Source organism: Typopeltis vanoorti, chromosome 6 (genome assembly GCF_054136105.1).
Source record: "Typopeltis vanoorti isolate ZY-2024b chromosome 6, IOZ_Tvanoo_1.0, whole genome shotgun sequence".
Classification (NCBI taxonomy): Eukaryota; Metazoa; Arthropoda; class Arachnida; order Uropygi; family Thelyphonidae; genus Typopeltis; species Typopeltis vanoorti.
This window is the reverse complement of record NC_143554.1, coordinates 112,213,963-112,236,748: the sequence shown is the minus strand read 5'-3', so window position 1 is coordinate 112,236,748 and position 22,786 is coordinate 112,213,963. Positions and strand designations below refer to the sequence as shown.

General features: G+C 34.8%; 1 protein-coding gene across 1 annotated transcript in view; it reads right to left on the bottom strand.

Moving 5' to 3' along the window:
- Positions 1 to 1,095: 1,095 nt before the first annotated feature.
- The window catches only part of LOC150105816 (dnaJ homolog subfamily C member 24-like), a 30,953-nt gene continuing 9,262 nt past the window's right edge, over positions 1,096 to 22,786 (bottom strand). The window contains exons 3-4 of the mRNA XM_090393603.1: positions 17,135 to 17,203; positions 1,096 to 1,371 (exon numbers count right to left, since the gene is read on the bottom strand). Coding sequence (XP_090249729.1) covers positions 1,235 to 1,371; positions 17,135 to 17,203 — 206 coding nt within the window. The 3' untranslated portion in view covers positions 1,096 to 1,234. The remainder of the gene's footprint in view (positions 1,372 to 17,134; positions 17,204 to 22,786) is intronic.

Sequence of the window (22,786 nt, the reverse complement as noted above, 5' to 3'; positions counted from 1 at the left end):
AGCCGGCATGAAATTCTGTCATGCTATACCATCATTTTTTATTTCGTTTTAAGCCAATAAGAATACAATTTGGTCGGCTAAATCCCAAATTGCCAGCCCATCCTCATTCGTTCAGTATCCGGGTAGATACCTAACAGGGTGCACCACGAGAAGGTGAGGAATGGACATTAGGTCAGACTTGATCGGTTCTCCACGTTCCTTTAAAGGCTATGTGGAAGTCTCCTCTCAGTTATATAGCTTTAACCCTTAAGCACCCCGTCAATTATTTAATCCTCAAATAACCAAACACTCAGTTATTGACAGTTTTTCTGGAACAGCATGTCAACCTTTTCTGGAAGAGAACTCCAACAATATACAGTAATTCTTCAGTTATCCAATTTGCCATTTGGGTAACTGAAGGTACAGTTAAATGGTGCTATACCAGAAGTTAGTTAACTAACCTATTCAAGGTTCAGTGAACTGAATGTTGCTCATTTGAAGATCAGATAATTGGGAGATCACTGTATTCAGTTAGCAAACTACTGTTATATAACTGATCAGCAATTAATCAATATTCCAATATGGCTGGATAACTACAAAATCATTTTACTTATTATTCCTAAATTATAAAGTATCAAAAAGAAAATTTTACACAGTGAACGTTATGTAAAATTTTCATTATATAATTATAATGAATGGTGGAAAACCACTCCTAATAAGATTATGTATTTTATTTGCAAAACTTACATCTTGCAGAAACTAAGGACATTAATATTTGTTCATATTAGTGAATTTTTGATTATGTGCAAAATTTCTTTACAGCTGATCAATTATAAAAAAAAAAAAAACAACTAGAAATATTTCCCAAATCAAGCATAAAGCTGATGCTTTCAATACAAATTATACAGTACATTTATCTTATAAATGTACTTCTCCCAGAGTCTACTTAAAAGCTCTGGAAATTGAGAAAATTAGGACACAGGAAGAATATTCACTTTTTTTTGGTGCATATCCTGGTCTAGACAAACTGATTTGTATGTTACTTATACCTGTAAGCAAAATATACATTATATTTTAATCCCAAATTTCATCTGTCTGTATTTAATTGAAGGAACACAGGTTGTCACACAGTTTAATAGCTTTCATTTCAAAACAGCATACATATACATCAAATTTTCCAACAGTTATGTTTAGAAAAAAAAGATTAATTTAATGTACAAGACTAAACATACATAATTAGTTAGCAAACTTAAAATTATGTTTGACAATTATTTACTAATATAATTAAAGAGCAACTATCACAATCTAAAATAATCTGATCTCCTTCAATATCTTCTTTCGTTACACAGTATGTTCCTCCACAGCGACAATGCCATTCATAAAATTTGGTATCTGAAAACAAGAAAATTTAATTCAAACAATATTATGTATTATGCTCGTGCAATTAATTATCTGGAAAAAAAATATCACAAATGCATTTATCTGTCAAGGTCACTTGTTTTAAACATTTTAACTACCTAATGCGTGTTTAAACAAATTCCATCCCATTCTCCTTTACATATTAAATCCATTGCCCTATTGTGGCAAGCAATTTGGTTTTAAAAACCTACTTTGTGGTATTGCCATAGTCTCTTTCCTCTGCTGTCTATGCATGTGTCCCCTAGCCACTTTGTTTAGCAAGGGGGGGGGGGGAATTCTTAGCTGCTACATGATATAAATATTGTCATGTACCAGGATGTCATCACAGTAAAGAAAATTCCTTTTGTACATGGAAAGTAGTCTTGTCCTGAAGCAGTCCTTAAGTCAGTCTTGGTTCAGTTATCTTTCCATAATATATATTCAATATACTCATTAGCCGGCCTGGTTGGCTGAGTGGTTAGCGTAAGCCTAAAGGCTGCAGGTTTGAATTCTGCCGTGGGCATGGATGTTTGTGATTTTCTGTGAAAATACTAGTGGTGGTGGGCGGTAGATGACGTTCATGTAGATGATGATGATGGTAATTGCGATTCGTTGTAGTTGGTGGAGTGAGTGGTGGAGACAGAGTTGTAGAGTAGATGACCTCCCTCAATGAGTCTTTGGACTCCCTGGAGGTGTTGTGTAATAATAATACAGATAGATATGCTCCAGGTTCCTCATTTATACCTATTTCTTTTTTATCCTTCCAAATCACATTTCTGGTACTCTATTTCCCTAATTCATGTCCTACCTTGGCAGCCCCAGAACCAATGTACATGCCATAACCCTCAGATTACCCTTCACTTCCTATTCAAACTATCTACTATCTGGGTTCATTATGAGCCTTGATGTTCTTGCCTGACTTCACTATGTTCTCAGACCAGTTTGCACGGTTTTGCTTGGATTTTGTAGGAAAAATCCAAGCTACTCAGGAGGAATTACCTATGATTTTCCGATATCAAATTAGCTAACTCTTCTTGAGTTGAATTTGTATTCACTTAAAAGGTCTTTCTAACTAACTGCTTTATAAAGCAATTCTGGAATGACTTATAAAAAAATACCCAAAAAAAGAATTAACTACAAAATAATAACATATTACATTTCGAATCAAGGGAACCAAGTTCAGTGAATCGAAACAGGATGCAAATCAGTTTTTATATCACCACCTCTATCATTAATTTCTGATATGCATCCTCAAGGTGTTTAGGGTATCACAATAGTACCACATATTTATTACTGGTTATCAACAAAGTTCTATTGAATTAATCTGTAATTTGTCAGACCTAAATCTTGGTCTCCCCCCCCCCCTGTAATTCTTACAAAATCTATTCTGTTAACCTTTCCTCTCCATTCTGTTTAAATGACCAGACCACCTTAGAATACTCCTACTCTCATATTCTTGAATGATCCTTTTCTAATATCACTATTTTAATATTATTCTGCCACTGATGCCATCTGTTCACTCTCCTAATTTTTTCTCGGTACTCTCATATCTGTGATCTCTGGTCTTCAACACTTGTTGTAACTGAACACTCAGATCAGGAAGACCTGGTTTGAATACTGTTTGGTGTATTGCTAATTTAGTGTTGGTTTTGGTTAAATAATTTCTTATTCCAATATAATTTATTCAACTGGTCCCTAGAGGAAATATATTACTTTTTCTAAAGGTTTTCCTCTGAGAATGCAACTAATGATTTTCATGTTAATACCTATTTTCAAACCAAATTTTTCATATTATATTCAATTTAGTTAAAAAAAAATCCAAAGGTTAAATACTAGATTTATTTAGGAACATAACATGTGCATAAAGTAAAGAACTGAAGTTAATATCTGTAACTTTGATATCATATTAAGCATTTTAATTTCTGCATGGAGAGTAGTAAGTGCAGTGATGGCACTTAAAGCACAGTTTGATGAGCTGTGTGTGAATACAAGGATCTCCTACAAATGAATATTTTGACTCCATGGAGGCCTGATGATGATGATAATATTAAATGACATTTTTCTTCAAAGTGTGACCATAAATATGATAAATAACTGTGAGGAGATAGTGTCCACCTTTGTCTTACACCTGATTTTACATCAAGCTATCTTCCTATAGATCTGTCAATCCTAACTGCTGACTTGAAGTACAGGCTATAAATGTCCCATTTACATCATATAAATAGAACATTTGAACAGCCTTCCTCCTGACCTTATTATATATACCTTTTGTAGGTATACAAAACTAAAAATAATATTCTTGTTCTACTGCCATGATTTCTCAACTATACATCTTAAAATAAAAATCTGGTCCTCAAATCCCCTATGTGGCCTGAACTTAGCTTATTATTATTATATGGCCATCTCCATGATCAAAGATCTATATTTAAGTTTTGTCGATCTGGAAAAGGCATATAACAAGGTGCCAAGAGAGAAGCTATTCTCTCACTGCAGTTATATGGTGTCAATGGGGCATTATATCAAGCAATACTTAGTCTTTATTTGAGATGTAAGTCAGCAGTTAGAATTGAAGGAAGTACAGGAAGATGGTTTAATATTAAATCTGGTGTAAGACAAGGATGTACATTATCCCCTCTGTTATTCATTATTTATATGGATCACATTATGAAGAAAAGTGGTATTAAACATGATGTCTGCAAGATTCCCTGACTAAATTGAATGACTGTTGTCATAGATATGGTATGAAGGTCAGCAATAAAAAGACAAAGACAATGAAAATAGGCAGAATCATTGAAAATATCAACTGTGTTGTGAATGGAGAACCTGTGGAACAAGTAAAACATTTCAGCTACTTAGGCACGATTTTTAGTGAAGATGGTAAATTAAATATGGAAATAGACAACAGAATCAATAAAGCTGGTATGGTAGAAAGTCAATTAAATAAATTCATATGGAATAAGAGAGAAAAAGTTGGAACACTAAATTAGCTGTATACAAGACAGTGTTCAAACCAGTTTTAACTTATTGATCTCAGAGTTGGATCAGAAGTAAAACACTTGACCAAAGACTAGAGACCACAGATATGAGAGTCCTGAGAAAGATTAGAGGTGTGAACAGATGGCATCAATGGCAATATCATATTAAAAACAAGGATATTAGGAAAGAACTTGACATTGTCAGCATCCAGGAATGCGTTAGCAGAGCTAATCTCAGGTGGTATGGTCACTTAAATAGAATGGGCGAGGAAAGATTAGCAAAACAAGTGTTCTCTGCCAGGTTGGCAGGAAAATGACCCAGAGGAAGACCAAGATATAGGTGGATTGATACTGTACAAAGTGCCTTAGACGATAGAACGGAAGGCATACACACTGTCATTCACACAATACCTCTTCTCATGCCCGTTCATTGTAAGAAAACATCTCCTAGCATCCTATTCCACCACTCTCCAAACAAAAATCTACACCTCATAACTTTACTAGCCACACTCTTGCACAACTTCCAAGGATGATCAATTCTCTCCCTGCTTGTCATATACTGAAAAATTTCTTTTGCATCAATCTTATAATAAAACCAATTTAGGAATTTATGTTCCTATTATGTCCCTTCTCTTCCACCTATCAACTAAAATTTGCAACTTACTTTATCTTCACAGGGAGGATTCAAAAGATCTTTCACTACCAAAGTGATCAAATCTGTGAACAATAATCAAGATGTTGTGGTCACATCATAGCTTTATAAAGAGGAATAATAATCCTCCTATTTTTTCTTGTCAATGTGTTTGATTGTTTTTGATATACATTCACAGTATGCCATCTGTACTTCAACTTCCTGCCCCCCCCCCAAAAAAAAAAAAATCCATAGCTTTGTGAATTTCCTTCAGTCCAGTAGTGTCAATGTAGTACACAGTATGCAATCTTTTAATCCCCAAGTGCATGACTAACTTTGTTACATCAAACTGACAACCGTTATCCTTTGCCAGCCAATTTATTTAAATCATCCTGCAGGATATCCAAATCAACATTATTAACTATCATCCTCTACATTTTGCATCAGCAAACTGTATATTCCCCCCTCTCAAATTATTCCCCAAATTAGTGTTTCCCAAAGTGTGGTACACGGTCTTTATGAGGTATGATACAATTAACATTTTAAAAAAAAAGTAATTTTTAAATCAAGAGATTCCCCTTTTCTTCTTACCTATGGACAGCAACTAATGTGGTATAGATCTTGTGACTTTAGTGAGTGGTTCAGATTTTATATATGTATTTTTTTTAATTAGTGGATTCATTGTTACCTGAATTTTTTGAAGTTTATGAAATGTTTCTTGTTTATATGTTGAACAAATAAACAAGTATGATTTATTCTTTCTATTTTAAGTTGAAGTGTCAATGGAGCATTATATCAAGAAATATTAGTCTTTATTTGAGTTGTAAGTCAGTAGTTAGAATTGAAGGAAGTACAGGAAGATGGTTTTATGTTAAATCTGGTGTCAGACAAGGATGTACATTATTCCTCTCTGTTATTCATTATCTATATGGATCACATTATGAAAAAAAAACAGTATTAAACCTGATCTCAAAATTGGAGATGTTAATATCAGCTCTTTACTTTATGTGGATACTCTTTACTTCTAAATAAATCCAGTACAAGTCTGCAAGATTCCTTGACTAAATTGAATGACTGTTGTAATAAATTTGGTAATAAGGTCAGCAATAACAAGACAAAGACAATGAAAATAGGCAGAAACATTGAAAATATCAACTGCATTGTGAATGGAGAACCTATAGAACAAGTAAAACATTTCAGCTACTTGTGCACAATTTTTAATGAAGATGGTAAATTAAATATGGAAATAGACAACAGAATCAATAAAGCCAGTATGGTAGGAAGTTTGACTGTATAAATTTATATGGAATAAGAGAGAAATTAGTCAAAACACTAAATTAGCTGTATACAAGAGAGTGTTCAAACCAATTTTAACTTATGGATCTGAGAGCTGGGTTAGAAATAAAACACTTGACCAAAGACTAGAAACCACAGATATGAGAATATTTAGATATCAGAATATCATATTAAAAATGAGGATGTTAGGAAAGAACTTAACATTGTTAGCATCCAAGAATGTGTTAGCAGAGCTGATCTCAGGTGGTATGGTCACTTAAACAGAATGGGAAAGGAAAGGGGAGATTAGCAAAATAAGTGTTCTCTGCCAGATTGCCAGTAAAAAGGTCCAGAGGAAGACCAAGATACAGGTGAATTGATACAGTAAAAAGTGCCTTAGAAGACAGAAATATCAGCTCTGATAATGTTGGAGTCTTGACAAGTAACAGATTGATTTGGAGGAAAATTTTAGATAGGAAGTTAGTAATGATGTAAGTTTTTCATGTAGTACTATCATATCCTGTACACCCTCTTGATGGTATATATTAGGAATTTGATGATGATGATTTTTTTAAACTAGTGGATTCATTGTTACCTGAATTTTTTAAAGTTTATGAAATGTGTTAAAGGTACTATGTTGAACACATAAATAAGTTTGATTTATTCTTTCTATTTTAAGTTGCCATAATGTGATATATTTTTATTCCAGATGACATCATTATAGATGAGAATATGTCAAATAATCTCATAACTTTATTTTCATTTTAATTATCATTCCCACACACAAGAGGCTGCAAAGCTTATAGCAAATAAATGTTACATGTGGACTGGAGTCAAGAGTGAAGTAATCTGTTGATATTCTTTTTGAAGAGGTGGAGATTATACTTCTTTCCACAGAACTAAAGTTAATGGAATGAAAGATGAATAGGAATAGCAGGATTGGTGAGCCAGTCATTCAACTGCAAAAGGATATTAGGAAGCAGGATCTTCCTTGTTCTTTTCTTGTGAATCTTATTTGTAAGTACTTGTTTGATTAACTGGTCATCTGTGCTTTCCAAATATGACAAAACCACTGAAGTCTCTTGTTTCTTATAAATGATATAGAAAGTTAGGTCTTTGAAACAGGTTTTTTTCTATTCTATAGAAAACGGGTGATTTCTATTCTTTTGTTGTTGATTGGCCATGTTTCACAACTCAGTTGTACATAGCTTAAATAGTTTTTCTTGATAATATTACTAGATTTTAAGAGTTGCAAAATTTCAAAAATATCCACAGTTGGCATTCTCAACATTCGCCTCTGTCTCTTAATGAATATCACTGTTAATATTTACTCTCAGATAGTTAAAACTATACACCTACTCAAAAATATAATTATCAACAATCTTGTTGGATTGGCTCTGATGGATCCTTAAAATGCACATTTTAGTATTTTTGGTTTATGACAAGATTCATAGGCTTACTTGCATTAATTAAATTAGATGTAGTTTGTGTAACATCCTGACAAGCCTCCAAGAATAACACTTGTCAATAATATAAATCATAGGATGTTCTTCTCATTCATTTTCATCTTCCTTTGTTCATTTAGGTCTCTAATGACTAGGTCAAAAGTTACGACCAATTGCCTTGGCAAGAGACCAAAAGGCATGGTCTCTTGCCAACCTGGACAGACCAAGTTTCCTGCTTTTTGCCATTCAAATTCTGTTTGAGAAGCATTGATCATTTTCTTGCATCTGTTTCGGGCTTCAGTATAGGCATTGAAGGAGGATGGGGTTCTTGATTTGAGCCAGTTGTTGTATGCCTAATTTTTCATTTGTACAGCCTTGACACATCTTTTGGAGAACCAGGGTTTAGTTAGGGGATGGCAATTTTGAGTAGTGTGGGGAATGTACGTTTTCATGCCAGTGAGGATTACTTTGGTGATACGTTCAGTGCATATGTTTGGACTGGAAGGCCGGAAACAATAGTCCAACCATGAGAATGAAGCATAGTAGTCTCGGAGACTCTCCCATTTGTTCTGACCACAACCATTAGGTTGTGGTTAAAATTACCCAGGGGGCTCACTACATTCACTGCATATTTGGAATGGTTATTAGTAAGGAAGAGATCTAGGGTATTTGGAGAGTGGTTTGGGTTATCTGGTATTCTGGTCGGTTTTTGAACAATTTGTGTAAGGTCGTTAGTGATGGCAAATGTTTCAGCATCTCTGCCTGCAGGATCTGTACAACTGGAAAAGGAAAGCCAATTGGTGTTAAGGACATTAAAATCACCCAGGAGGATGATTTCGCTGTCAGGAGAAAATCAACTTTTACGTTACTTAAATTTATGTCTAAAAGCATAAAAACACTGACCAGGCATGCACTCAAGAATACATATCCATACTTCAAGTAGAAAAAGCCATCAAAGGCTTGAAATGTGGAAAGGCAGCAGGAGTAGATGATATTCGACCAGAAATGCTGAAGTATGGTGGTATAAAAGTCTTACAGTGGCTGCACTGCATAGTTCAGAATGCCTGGACAGAGGGACGAATTTCAGATGATTGGAATAGAGCTCTCATAGTACCCATATATAAAAAGGGAAATAAAACTGAATGTGAGAACTACAGAGGTATTTCCCTACTGAGTGTTCCTGGCAAGATCTATGCAAGTATACTTGAGAAACAGTTGAGAATAATTGTGGAAGGAAAGGTGGGTGAAGAACAAGTTGGATTCAGGCCAAATAAAGGCTGTCAGGATCAGATCTTCACTTTACGACAAATAGCCGAGAAATCATGGGAATATAACAATGATCTGTATTTAAGTTTTGTCGATTTGGAAAAGGCATATGACAAGGTACCAAGAGAGAAGCTATTCAATACGCTACAGTTATATTGTGTGATATAATGGGGCATTATATCAAGCAATACTTAGTCTTTATTTGAGTTATAAGTCAGCAGTTAGAATTGAAGGAAGTACAGGAACATGATTTAATGTTAAATCTGGTGTGAGACAAGGATGTACATTATCCCCTCTGTTATTCGTTATCTATATGGATCACATTATGAAGGAAAGTGGTATTAAACATGATATCAAAATTGGAGATGTTAATGTCAGCTCTTTGCTTTATGCAGATGATGTTATACTTCTAAATAAATCCACTACAAGTCTGCAAGATTCTCTGACTAAATTGAATAACTGTTGTAATAGATATTGGTATGAAGGTCAGCAATAAAAAGACAAAGACAATGAAAATAGGCAGAATCATTGAAAATGTCAACTGTGTTGTGAACAGGGAACCTGTGGAACAAGTAAAACATTTCAGCTACTTAGGCATGGTTTTTAGTGAAGATGGTAAATTAAATATAGAAATAGACAACAGAATCACCAAAGCTGGTATGGTGGGAAGTCAACTGAATAAATTCATATGGAATAAGAGAGAAATTAGTCGGAACACTAAATTAGTTGTATACAAGACAGTGTTCAAACCAGTTTTAACTTATGGATCTGAGAGCTGGGTCAGAAGTAAAACACTTGACCAAAGACTAGAGACCACAGATATGAGAGTCCTGAGAAAGATTAGAGGTGTGAACAGATGGCATCAATGGCAATATCATATTTAAAATGAGGATATTAGGAAAGAACTTGACATTGTCAGCATCCAAGAATGCATTAGCAGAGCTAATCTCAGGTGGTATGGTCACTTAAACAGAATGGGCGAAGAAAGATTAGCAAAACAAGTGTTCTCTGCCAGGTTGGCAGCAAAACGACCCAGAGGAAGACCAAAATATAGGTGAATTGATACGGTACAAAGTGCCTTAGACGATAGAAATATAAGATCTGATAATGTTGGAGTCTTGACAAGTAGCAGACTGATTTGGAGGAAAATTGTAGATAGGAAGTTAGTAACGATGTAATTTTTTTTCATGTAGTACTATCATATCCTGTACACCCCTTGAGGGTACATGGTAGGAATTTGATGATGATGATGAAGCATATACATGTATATTATTATTACATAACACCACCAGGGAGTCCAAAGAGTCATTGAGGGAGGGTACTTACTCTACAACTCTCCATCTCCATCAACCACAACTACCTTCATTATCTACACCAATGCCATCTACCGCCGACAACCACCACTAGCATTTTCACAGACAAACATCCATATCCACGGCGGGATTCGAACCCACAGCCTTTTGGCTGGATAACGGAAATGCTAACCACTCGGCCAACCAGACTATATGCTTTCATTAATAAATTTCATTAAATATATTAATTTTTAGAATACACATTTCTAATTTTTTTCCTTGTTTACACCTGAGAACGACTGAATCCAGTAACTGAAATCTCTAAAATGTTTTTCATGTTGTTCATAATACCAAAATGTAAAATTTTTATCAAGAAATCAATGCCATGTACAAGCTAACTAGGAAACTATGATCTAATTTACTTATCCAATTCAACTTAAATATTGTGTAATACAAGATGCTAATGAATTTGTGATGTCAATTAGAATAACACAATTTGTTAGATTCACTGCAAGTTAAACAGCATGTTGTAGCAGTTTTAAAAATATTGTTGATGTGTACAGGATACTGTGATGGTACTATTATGAAAACTTTGCATTATTATTTTTTTATGGCACTTCTATATCAAACCACTTCAACTTTTGCTTTCCTCTGGGTCTTTTTCCTGCAATCAACCAGAGATTAGCTCTGCTCATGCATTCCTAAATGGTAACAATGTCACATCCCTTCTTAATATATCATTTTTAATAGGATGCTGCAATTGATGCCATTTCTTCATTCATAATTTTTCTCAGAACTCTCATATTGCTGGTCTCTAGTCTTTACTTGTTTTATTTCTAATCCAGTTCTTGCATCTGTAACTTAAAATTGGTTTGAACACTATCTTACACAGCTATTTTATTGTCTGGACTAATTTCTCTCTTATTACATACAAATTTATTCAGGTGACTCCACCACTATACCAGCTCTTACTTATTCTGTTGTCTATTTCCATATTTAATTTGATTGCTATCTTCACTAAAAACTTGTGCCTAAATAACTGATGTTTTACTTGCTTGAATGGAGAACTTACTTGTTCTCCATTCAGGATATAACTAATGCTGTCAATGTTCATGCCAATTTCACAGCCACTATCTTTTTATTGGTGGTTTGACCTGCAGCTTGTAGTGGATTTATTAGGAGCATAACATCATTTACATAAAGAGCTGAGACTGCCATCTCCAATTTTGATATTAGGTTCAATGTCACTATCCTTCATAATATGATCCATAGATGATGAATAACCATGGAGAAAGTGTGCATTCTTCTTATACTAGGTTTTACAAACCATCTTCTTATATCTTCTTCAATTTTAACTGCAGACCACAACTTAAAACATTTCTTTTGATAGAATAACTAAACTAGAGAGATACAGAATCTGTGATCAGTTTTCCTACCACCAAGCATATGAAGAAATTTTCTTCTCTATTATAATTATGCATTACTAATTTTTTTTTTAAATGTTCAATCTCTTTTATCTCTCAGATATTATCTAGAATTTCCATACATTTATAAACCTAATTATGATTTTTTTGATTTCCTAAATTTCCATATTGGATTATATCCCTGTTATATCCAAAAAACAGGGTGTCAAATATTTCCAAAACAGATATTAGAATGCAAAGGGGCTGAAAAGTTTTTTACTTTCTTATTCCTTCTGAACTACGTGTATTATCATAAATTTAGTAACATGAGTGGGCTATCAGCTAAAAAACTGGGTACAACACTATCAGGCCAACCAGGCTACCACAATGTAATTTCTTTCCTTGATTTATTGATCTTATACTGTCACATACTCAGGCAATGACAATCAAGTAAAAGAAGCAGTAGCAATGTATTCCACACTAAATACGAGCTAATCTTCTTGAATGGCAGGCAATTTCAAGTAGAGTGATGTGCACAAATATCAGAATGGGGAACTGGACAATGAGACTTATTTGTGCTATGGTCCCAAAGAAAGTTCTACTCAGGTAAAAGTGGAGGCATTTTTTTGAGACTTAAGAGAAAGCAACTGACACAATGAAAAAGGAAAAGTTGGTCCTTGTTAGGGATCTAAACAGAGTAGGAAATGATTGTCAGACATACAAAATACGTTTTAAAAGAGGTATACCGTGAGTAGACATATCGATACAAAATTAATAACGAAAAAAAAAATAAAAAAACTCGCGTACAAAGATTATTTAATAGTATAATTTTTGCCTGTGTGTCACAGGCATCTTCAGTACGTTAAGCTCAAATTAAACAATAACTGATTTGTAAATAAAGAAACAACATCTAAACTGATCATGATATCAGAAACGTTCAAACGAAGTATCTGAAATTTTATTTTTGAAATCCGAAGTATTTTTTATATAAATATCAGTTCTTCTAGTTGAAGAGGAGAGTAAATTTGAAACTTTAAATAAGACATTTGGATGTTTCTGATATCATGATCAGTTTAAATGTTGTTTCTTTATTTACAAATCTGCTCTTTCGGAAAGCATTGAATTACTACAAGAGGAATTTCCTTCAGACATTGTAAACGTATTTGATTTTGTAATAAATTCTGGTTATTTTTCCTTTAAAAATAAGTTGTATCAACAAATTGAAGGAACAGCAATGGGTAATCCTCTTTCTCCTGCTATCTCCAATTTCTTTATATAACATTTTGAACAACGTATCTCTGACAACATTTCTCCCAGACCTACTCATTGGTTCAGATATGTCGATGACATCTTTACTGTATGGAATGGCTCTTCGGATGAACTTCAACAATTTCTCACTAAGTTAAACGCATTTCATCCTGGGATCAAGTTTATCCTAGAAGTAGAAGCAAATTTGAATCACTGGTCAGCATACCTAGATCCAGTAATAATACTATTGATATAGATAAAGTAGTTATAAATGTTTCCAGACGTCCACTAACAGACTGTGAACGTTTTGTTTTATCAAAAGGACATGATTTCGTCATTATGCCGAATAAGATGCCACTTATGGATTTTTTTCATAACATAGACAGGGGTATTCGATCCTTATCCCAAAAAATAGCCAACAAATTACTTTTTGAATGTGCACAAATTCTTTTTCACACCAAGCCTCCTCGTCATAATCTTTCTTACTCTGAGTTTAAAGCATTGAAATCACTGAAGAATAACAATAATTTAATTATTACGAAAGCTGATAAGGGGAAGGCTGTAGTGATTCAAGATAGGAAGAATTATGAGAGAAAAATGTCTCTTTTACTTCACGACTGTTCGACTTATAGGACTCTTACATCAGATCCTACCCGGAATCAATTGAAGAGACTTAATTCTCTTATAGATAATGTATCTACATGGAATGAAGATCAAAAGAAAAAACTTAAAACCTTCTTTGGTCGTCCACCTAGATTATATGGTCTTCCAAAAGTTCATAAACCAGGCATTCCGTTAAGATCAGTCGTAGATTGTATAGGTTGCCCCACTTACAAAATCTCAAAATTTTTTATCAAATTTACTCTCTTCTTCAACTAGAAGAACTGATACTTATATAAAAAATACTTTGGATTTCAAAAATAAAATTTCAGATCTTCATTTGGACGTTCCTGATATCATGATCAGTCTAGATGTTGTTTCTTTATTTACAAATCTGCCTCTTTCGGAAAGCATTGAATTACTACAACAGGAATTTCCTTCAGACATTGTAAATGTATTTGATTTTGTAATAAATTCTGGTTATTTTTCCTTTAAAAATAAGTTGTATCAACAAATTGAAGGAACAGCAATGGGTAATCCTCTTTCTCCTGCTATCTCCAATTTCTTTATGGAACATTTTGAACACGTATCTTTGACAACATTTCTCCCAGACCTACTCATTGGTTCAGATATGTCGATGACATTTTTGCTGTTTGGAATGGCTCTTCGGATGAACTTCAACAATTTCTCACTAAGTTAAACACATTTCATCCTAGGATCAAGTTTACCCTAGAAGTAGAATCAAATAAGCAGTTAGCCTTTTTAGATCTTCTAATTCTTCACCAATCAGATGGTAACCTACATTTCTCAGTTTATAGAAAGAAGACTCATACAGGCCATTATATCCATGCGGAATCTCATCACCATCCCAGTCAAAAGGAAGGAACTATTAAAACACTGGTTCATCGGGCCCACTCCTTTTGTTCTTCAGATGATCTTTTACAGAAAGAACTACAATATATAACTTCTTCCTTTCTATCTAATGGTTATAAGAATTGCTTCATTAAAAGAACTTTGAGTAGTTTTAATATGCCTTCCTCTTCAAACACAGAAGAAATAACACGCATTACTATCCCTTATGTACAAGGCATCAGTGAACGTATAGCAAAAGTTTTAAAACCACTGAATATTTTTGTTGCCTTTCGACCGTTTAGAAAACTCTCCACCTTTCTCACTTTTCCTAAGGACAAGCTTCCACATCTTAATCATCCAGGTGTCTACCAGATTCTGTGCTCTTGTGGATTATCTTATTTCGGACAAACAGGAAGATCTGCCTCTATTCGGCTAGAAGAGCACCAATCTTATATTGAATACTTTAAGCCTGAAAAGTCTGGACTTGCAGAACATGCCATCTTCATTAGACACAGAGTTCATTGGAGAAAGACAAGAGTTCTTCACAAAAGTCAGTTTCTCATGGAATGCCTTTATAAAGAAACATGTGAAACTCTACTTCATTCTCCTAACTTAAACAGATCCGACGGCTTACATCTATTCCCTTTATGGGAGATAGTACTTTACAAATCAGTTAATCTTTCCTAACTTTTTATTGTATTGATTTTTAATTTTTTTTTATTTTTAGGAAATTTATTGACCTTTTTAGTTACCTTACACCAGCTACTTAGGTGGTGCTTTTTGGAATAAAGTTATTGTTTAATTTGAGCTAAATGTACTGAAGATGCCTGTGACACACAGGCGAAAATTATACTATTAAATAATCTTTGTACATGAGTTTTTTCCATTATTAATTTTGTATAGACATACAAAATATTTTGGGAAAATTTGGAGAAAAGAGCAAAGCTAATAATAATGACAAATACCTGTTGGATTTTTACACAGGACTTATTTTGTTGCCTGTTAAATGTTGGACTCATACACAAGAGGTTGGTGATTAACCTATAGTATGTTAGTACTGTCATGGGAAGACCTTGGTAAGAACATAGAAAATAAATATCAAGAAGGTGGCAAGATATTCTGGAGGTTATTGAAAAAGCTCAGAAATGGAGGAAAGAGTGTTGGTTATTACATGGACTAGTTATTACTAACACCAAGTTCCAACATAAAAATGTACACAAATTCACATGGAGAGAAGAGGCAAGGAATAAGAAAAGTCTCATTGACTAAGTTATTGTTTATAGTGATGTTTTCTCACTGGTGCAGGACAGAGTGTATACCAGCATGGATGCTATAAGAGTGTTCAGCTGAACTGGCTATTCCTTTGACTAGTCTATATAATTTGAGTCTCAGAACAGTGAAGATTCTGCAGGAGTGGAAAGAATGTATGGTAATCCCATTGCACAAGGGTGGTGCAAAGACTGAAATATCCAATTATCAACTAATCAGCATATCAAAATTGGTGGTGAAGATTTTGGAAAAACTGGTTAAGGCTAGCATTCAGAATTGGGTTGACAGTGAATCTCCGCTTTGCAATGAACAGCATGGGTTTACTGGGCAACTTGCTCACATTCTATAATAACACTACGAACTAGACAAGGGGAATGAATACACCATGATACTTTTAGATTTAGATAAGGCTTTTGACAGAATACAGTATGGAAGATTTAAAGATTGGAAGAGTTGCATAAACTGGAGAATATGGCTTGGATTATAAAATATTAAGATAAGAGTATGGCTGACTGACAGATATCAGAAAGTGGTATACGGGGGTTGTGAGTCTAAAAGATTTAAGGTAACCAGTGGTGTACTACAAGGATCAGTCCTTGGCCCACTGTTATGCAATCTGTACATTAATAACATTGGGAAGGATTTAACAGGCGACAAAGCGCTATTTGCTGATGTTGCCTGTCAAATGTTGGCTGTGTGATGGTATGGTCCTGTTTTTCTTGGTTTGGTCTTGAACCTCTGTATGAGGTGCCATAAACACTGAACTCAGAGAGGTATCTGAACATTTTGGACAATGTGGTGGAATTGTTCAAAATGTTTCTTACTTTGTGGTGTTTCTATGGAACTGACCATTGCCTCTTTCAGCAAGACAATGCACAGCGTCATAATGCTGCTGCAACTTTGTGGTTTGTGGACATGAACATCCCCACACATGACTGGCCTCCCAGAACCCTGATCTCAACCCTATCGAACATCAGTGGGATGAACTGGAGCGTTGGGTGAGCTCATGGGATGTCTACCTTATGACAGTCCATGGCCTCATTACATGACTACAGGAAGAATGGTCCAAAATTCCCATCGATAGCAATCATACACTTGTGAAAAGTATGCCCCATAGGATTGCTGTAGTCAATCACAGTGAAACGAGATCCTACATCTTATTAAGGTGAACGTCATTGTTGTTTGTTCCTCACACTATGGTGTCCATTGATTTTTTTTTCCAAGCAATGTTTGTGGACTATTAATTTTGCTGTTCAATATTAATCTATCTCCACAAAAAAATTTATCCCTCATGTATGCAAATGCAAAATATTATTCATATCCATTAGGATTGATCACATATTCCTTCAAAATTTAAGACTTCAAAAAAATTGAAGTCTTAAATTTTTTTATCCCTTTATTCCATGATTAACTGAGGGTGTATTGTAAATGATGAGTGCTGATTTTCTTTTGAAAAAGCTGAATTTTTCTCTGACTACTAAGAGTTATTTGAAGATATTACCTGAATTCCAAATCATCTCAGAGAAGGAAATTTCTCCAAACAGAAGTTGAGTTTTACTCACTTCCCATGCTGGAAAAAATAAATATAATTATAAATGAAATATAAAAACATAAAGCAGATGAAGCAGTCAGTCACAGCAGTATCTCACTACAGCAAATCCAAACACTATAACACCAAAAAATCCCAAACAAATGATCTTTTAAAGGAAGCATGAGCATGTAATTATGCTCTTTGGGCAATATACAATATAGTTTTGATTTTAATAAACTTAGGACTTTGTTCTTAATTTTATTTATTTATATTACTGTTTATTGATAATTTACATAACAGTGGCATAATACTCATGACTGCTGCTTTGAACATCTTTTTGTTTAAGACTTTTTTTATGAATGAAAGATTAATCTTTACATTAAAAAAACATATACTAGTTAAATTATATTCCACTGTGTTGCATGAGGATTATGTAAAATATCTGATCATACAATAAGACATAACAATATTCTCATATTTTCACATGAGTAAGAGTTTATATTTTTAAAGAATAAAAAAAAAAGATTAGCAAAACAAGTGTTCTCTGCCAGGTTGGCAGCAAAACGACCCAGAGGAAGACCAAGATATAGGTGGATTGATATGGTACAAAGTGCCTTAGACGATAGAAATATAAGATCTGATAATGTTGGAGTCTTGACAAGTAACAGACTGATTTGGAGGAAAATTGTAGATAGGAAGTTAGTAATGATGTAATTTTTTTCATGTAGTACTATCATATCCTGTACACCCCTTGAGGGTACATGGCAGGAATTTGATGAAGATGATGATGATGAAAAAAAAAAAAAGATTTTAAAAGATCATCACATCATTGTGATATATATACCATCAAAGGGTGCACATGATGTTATGATGGTACCACTTGCAAGTTTACATCACTAACTTCCTATAAACAATTTTCCTCCAAATTTCTGTTATATGTAAGGACATCAATATTGTATGATCATATACAGAGTACAATACAATGTATGAGGGTATGCTGAAAAGTAATGATAATCACCATGAAGGAATTCAGGTAGAACCATGTAACTTACGCATTATTCTACATATTCCTCACAAAGTGTCATGTGCTTGTTACAATGCTGCTGCATCATTTGCAATCCTCTGAGAGAAGAGTCTTTCTCTTGTTGCACAAACCAGTCCTCAGCTGCAGATGTCACTTCATCATCTGTGGTAAATTTTGTTCCTTTCAAGTGTTTCTTTAAATTTGAGAATAGGAAATAGTCAGATAGGGCTAGGTCTGATGAATAGGGTGGATGAGGCAGACATTGACAGTCCAAGTTGTGTCTCATCTGTAGGTTTTATGAGCAACAAAACTCCCTTCAATTCCTTCAGAGCTGTTGAATAAACTGCTGCTGTAGCGGTTTCACCTTTTTCTTGAGTATTTGGTAAGATTACACCATCCACATCCCAAAAGACAATCAAACCTTCCCTGCTGACTTTTGGATTCAGAACTTCTTTGGCTGTGGAGAACCTTTGTGTCTACACTCCATTGACTGTTTAGTGTCTGGGTCAAAGTGATGAAGCCATGTTTCATCAACAGTCACAATACAAGCCAAAAAATTTGCACATCAATTGGGAATTTGGGTCATTTTGAGAAATTAAAATGACCCAAAATCCCTTGAGATAACACACGTTCTCTCTTTTCATTGGCATTCAAACATTTGGGGACCCACTTTGTAGAAAGCGTCTGCATTTCCAGATGATCCCAACTCATTCCCTGGATATCTCCAGAGTCTTTGCTATGATTTTGGCTGGTATTCATCTATCATCAAGGATCATGGCATGAACTGCATCAATGTTTTCAGGTGTGATTGCTGTGGAAGGTCTTCCTGCCCTGAGGCATCCATCTGGCAACTGTTGGATATGCTAGGGCATATCCCCTAAAGTGTCACACAAAGTTTGGTGAATCTTTGTTGCAGACTTTTCTTGCAGGATGAAAAACTTGATTACGGCCTGCACCTCTGTGTCTTCAAATTTCTTCAAACCTCTGACATGTCTTCTTATATATCCTAAAAGAAAAAGAATAAATTATTACAATTTGATGAAAGTTATATCAGTTGCTTTAATATCATTTTTGTTCTAGGTGTTTATCAAAACTTTTCAAGCCCCCCCCCCTCATTTGACCTTGTATTTCTGTAACCTTTACTATGGCGCAGTATAACCTTTGCTGTTTTTGTGTCAATAAACTATAACCCCATCCCACACCTTGTACATATGCAATGCCGTATGTGTGTATATTTTATATATATATATATATATTGTGATTGTTCATCTTTACTCAGTAATTTGTTTAAATGACTGATATCTAGAGATAAACAGGTGACATGGTTTATTTAAAAAGATACTCTAGTACTAGTTTCGTTGAAATGATCAACTTCTTCAGGTATCACAATCAAAGAAATATACAAAAAATAACAGAGACTTAAAAATTGCATTAACAATAAGATCTACTTACTAGTACAAAAGACAGTAGTACATTTTGAAAACAATAATGTGAGCGTGAGTTCCAAATAAAAGTTGACTACATGCTGTCACGAGTGCGCCAGTATTGAAGAGAGGCAATGTGTGCATCAGAGAGATTGAAACTTAGGCTGTTGTTGATATGGGAAGAATCTAAGGTAATTTCTCTAGATTCGACAATCTTTCTTTCAACTTCATCATAGCACACATGGATATTAGAAATTTGTGCCCAGTCCACAATGTGTTGGTGGCCTTCATCTGAGTTAACAGAAAAAAGGACATGGTTAGAGAGAGTGCTGGCTCTAGTCCTGTTGTAGAAAATATCTCTACGGTGCTCTTCCATATGTAAAAGGATGGATTTAGCAGTCTGGCTTTCCACAATCACGTGAAATCTTGTAGACTCCTGGAAACTGAATGGGAAGATGTTTCTCTTTAGGTTTACTAAGTATGGAGCGAAGTTTTGGGAGCATAGTAAAGCAAGTTCTGAAGTTAAATTTCTTGAGAATTTTACCAGTTTTGGTGAAAGAGAGCTGATGTAAGGCAAAGAAATAAAGGCTTTGGAGGAAGAAAGATCTTCAGAAGCAATTGAGTGGCCAAGAGAAAGAAATTTGTCAATCTTTTTAGGAGAGAAACCATTATTAATAAAAGTCTTTTTAAGAAAAAGGAGTTCATTTTCAATTTCTGGTTAGTAAAGATTTGGCCCGCTGTGCTAAGGTGGAAATAATACCAAATTTTTGTGGAAGGTAGTGATGGGGAAGAAGCATGAAGGTATCTGTCAGTATGAGTAGGTTTTCTAAAAATTTAGATTTTAATACTTTCAGAACATCTGGTAAGCTTCAGATCTAGAAAATCAAGGACATCAAACTTAAAAAAAAAACAGATCTAATGGCTAGTTTCGATATTGTCTCTCTCTCTCTCTCTCCACAAATGTGCCTACTCAAGAGGTCCTCAATCTTCTAAAGAACAAATTATCCAAAAAACTCTTTGCTTTACTCTCCCATTGCATAAAGTCAGGATACTTCAAATATGACAATAAGATCTATTTGCAAAACTCAGGTCTGGCCATGGGCAGCCCACTCTCTTCGATTCTCGCAGATATATTTCTTAACAATTTTGAAGAAAAAGCTATTAACTCCTTCCCCCTTAAACCAAAATTTTGATATCGTTATATAGACAATATATTCCTCATCTGGGAAGATAGTGTCAACAACCTCAATTTATTTTTGGACTACCTAAACAAGTTTCATGAAAAAATCTTTTAACCTTCGAACTGGAATCTGATGACTACCTCCCCTTTCTAGATCTGATTAAAATTCTCCTGATTAGAGATAGTTAAGTTAGAGATACATTAGAGAATTTGAATAATAAGGTGTGACACCTTCTGGCAACTCGTATATGGAAATATGACTTCTTCATTACTTCCACCTTAGTATCACCACCTATGGGGTCTGGCTACCACTGATGAAACCTCAATAAAGGTCGAAACCGGTCTAAGTTTGCATTATGGATTATTAAGGCAAGTGATGAGAAGTTATACCACCTTTGCATGAGTTGCTCCAGTCCTGAAAATACTTCAGGCACAAACTATGTTTGCTTACACTTGGATAAAGGATTAAACCAAATATATAATTGGTAGCATAGCCAAGTGAAAAAATTTTCATCGACGTCATTTAACTTGCTACTCGGCCTGGTTGGCTAAGTGGTTAGTCAATCCGCTCTCCAGCCAAAAGGCTGTGGGGTCAAATCCCGCTGTGGGCATGGATGTTTGTGATTGTTTGTGGAAAAACTCATGGTGGTGGTGGTGGTGGTAGTCGGTGATAGATGGCGTTGATGTAGTTGCAATCAGTTAGTGGATTGAGTGGTGGAGACAGAGTTGTAGAGTAAGCGCCCTCCCTTGACGAGTCTTTGGACTCCCCGAAGGTGTCAAATAATAATAATAATAAAAAATGCTTCAGCAGCACAGCCCAGTGACACCAAACGTAGTGCAATAAATGGTTCACCAATTTGAAGAAAAAAGGCAGTTTGAGAGTCCAGTCAGAAAGAGGTAATTCTGCAAATGATTGAAGATGATGATGCAACAACAGTTGCTGAGCAGTCAAATGAGAATACTATAAGTTCATGCAGTGCATGTGCCATAGCAAGAAAATTAGATTAACCATACATAATGGTATGGAAAACTGCGTAAACCATTCCAGTGTTACCAGTAATAAAACATATAAATTCAGCCACAGCCAAGAGTTGCAAATGGGAGATGCTCACATCTGAGCAACATATGCATGGACATTTCTGGCATGCATAGAGGTGGCTGGGGATTGGCCTTGGAACATCCTATGAAGTGATGAAACACACATTTTCATGTTTGCGGAACAATAAACACTCAAAACTGAAGCATCACAACCAAGAGAATCCTCATGCATTTCAACAAGTTTCCTTACATTCACTAAAGGTCAATAGTATGGATAGAATTTACAGAAAAGTTCATTATTGGGCCTTTTTTTCTTTGAAGAAATCCAACAAACCCAACCTGTGACTTCCTGGATCATGGCTGCTTGTTACTGAGACATGTTGAGCAGTTTTGTCGTCCTGCAACTGAAGCAAAAATGGTGCATGAACACAAGAGGCATTGTGAAAGATCGAGCACTTCTCCACATAAGATGTGAAGTTCAATAATTATTGCATCAACATTTCATGGAGGATTGAGTAATCAATCACTCTATGAAATGGCAACCATGTTCACAAGACCTTAACCTGTGCCTTTTGACTGTGTGTGTGTGTGGGGGGGGGGGGGGGTGCATGGTGTATTGGGACAAAGTTCTTCACCTGGAAAATCTTGTGAAACCTTTCGAGAAATAAAAGATAATGCTGTATAATGGTATCACCTACTGGTCCTGCACAAAGCACAACACATTGAACACATGTCACCTCTACAGATCATCTGCATCTTCATGACAGTTCCTTGCAGCATATCAGTTCAATGTATGTTTTTGTATCACTTCATTTTATGAAATGAGCAAAATGAATATCATCCATTTTGTCACTGACCCTAAATCTTTTAACGATTCCATACCATCCAGTTTGCATTGATGTAACTTCTCCTGCTCAGAGTGTCATATTTTTCTTATCGGTCAATTTTTGAACTAA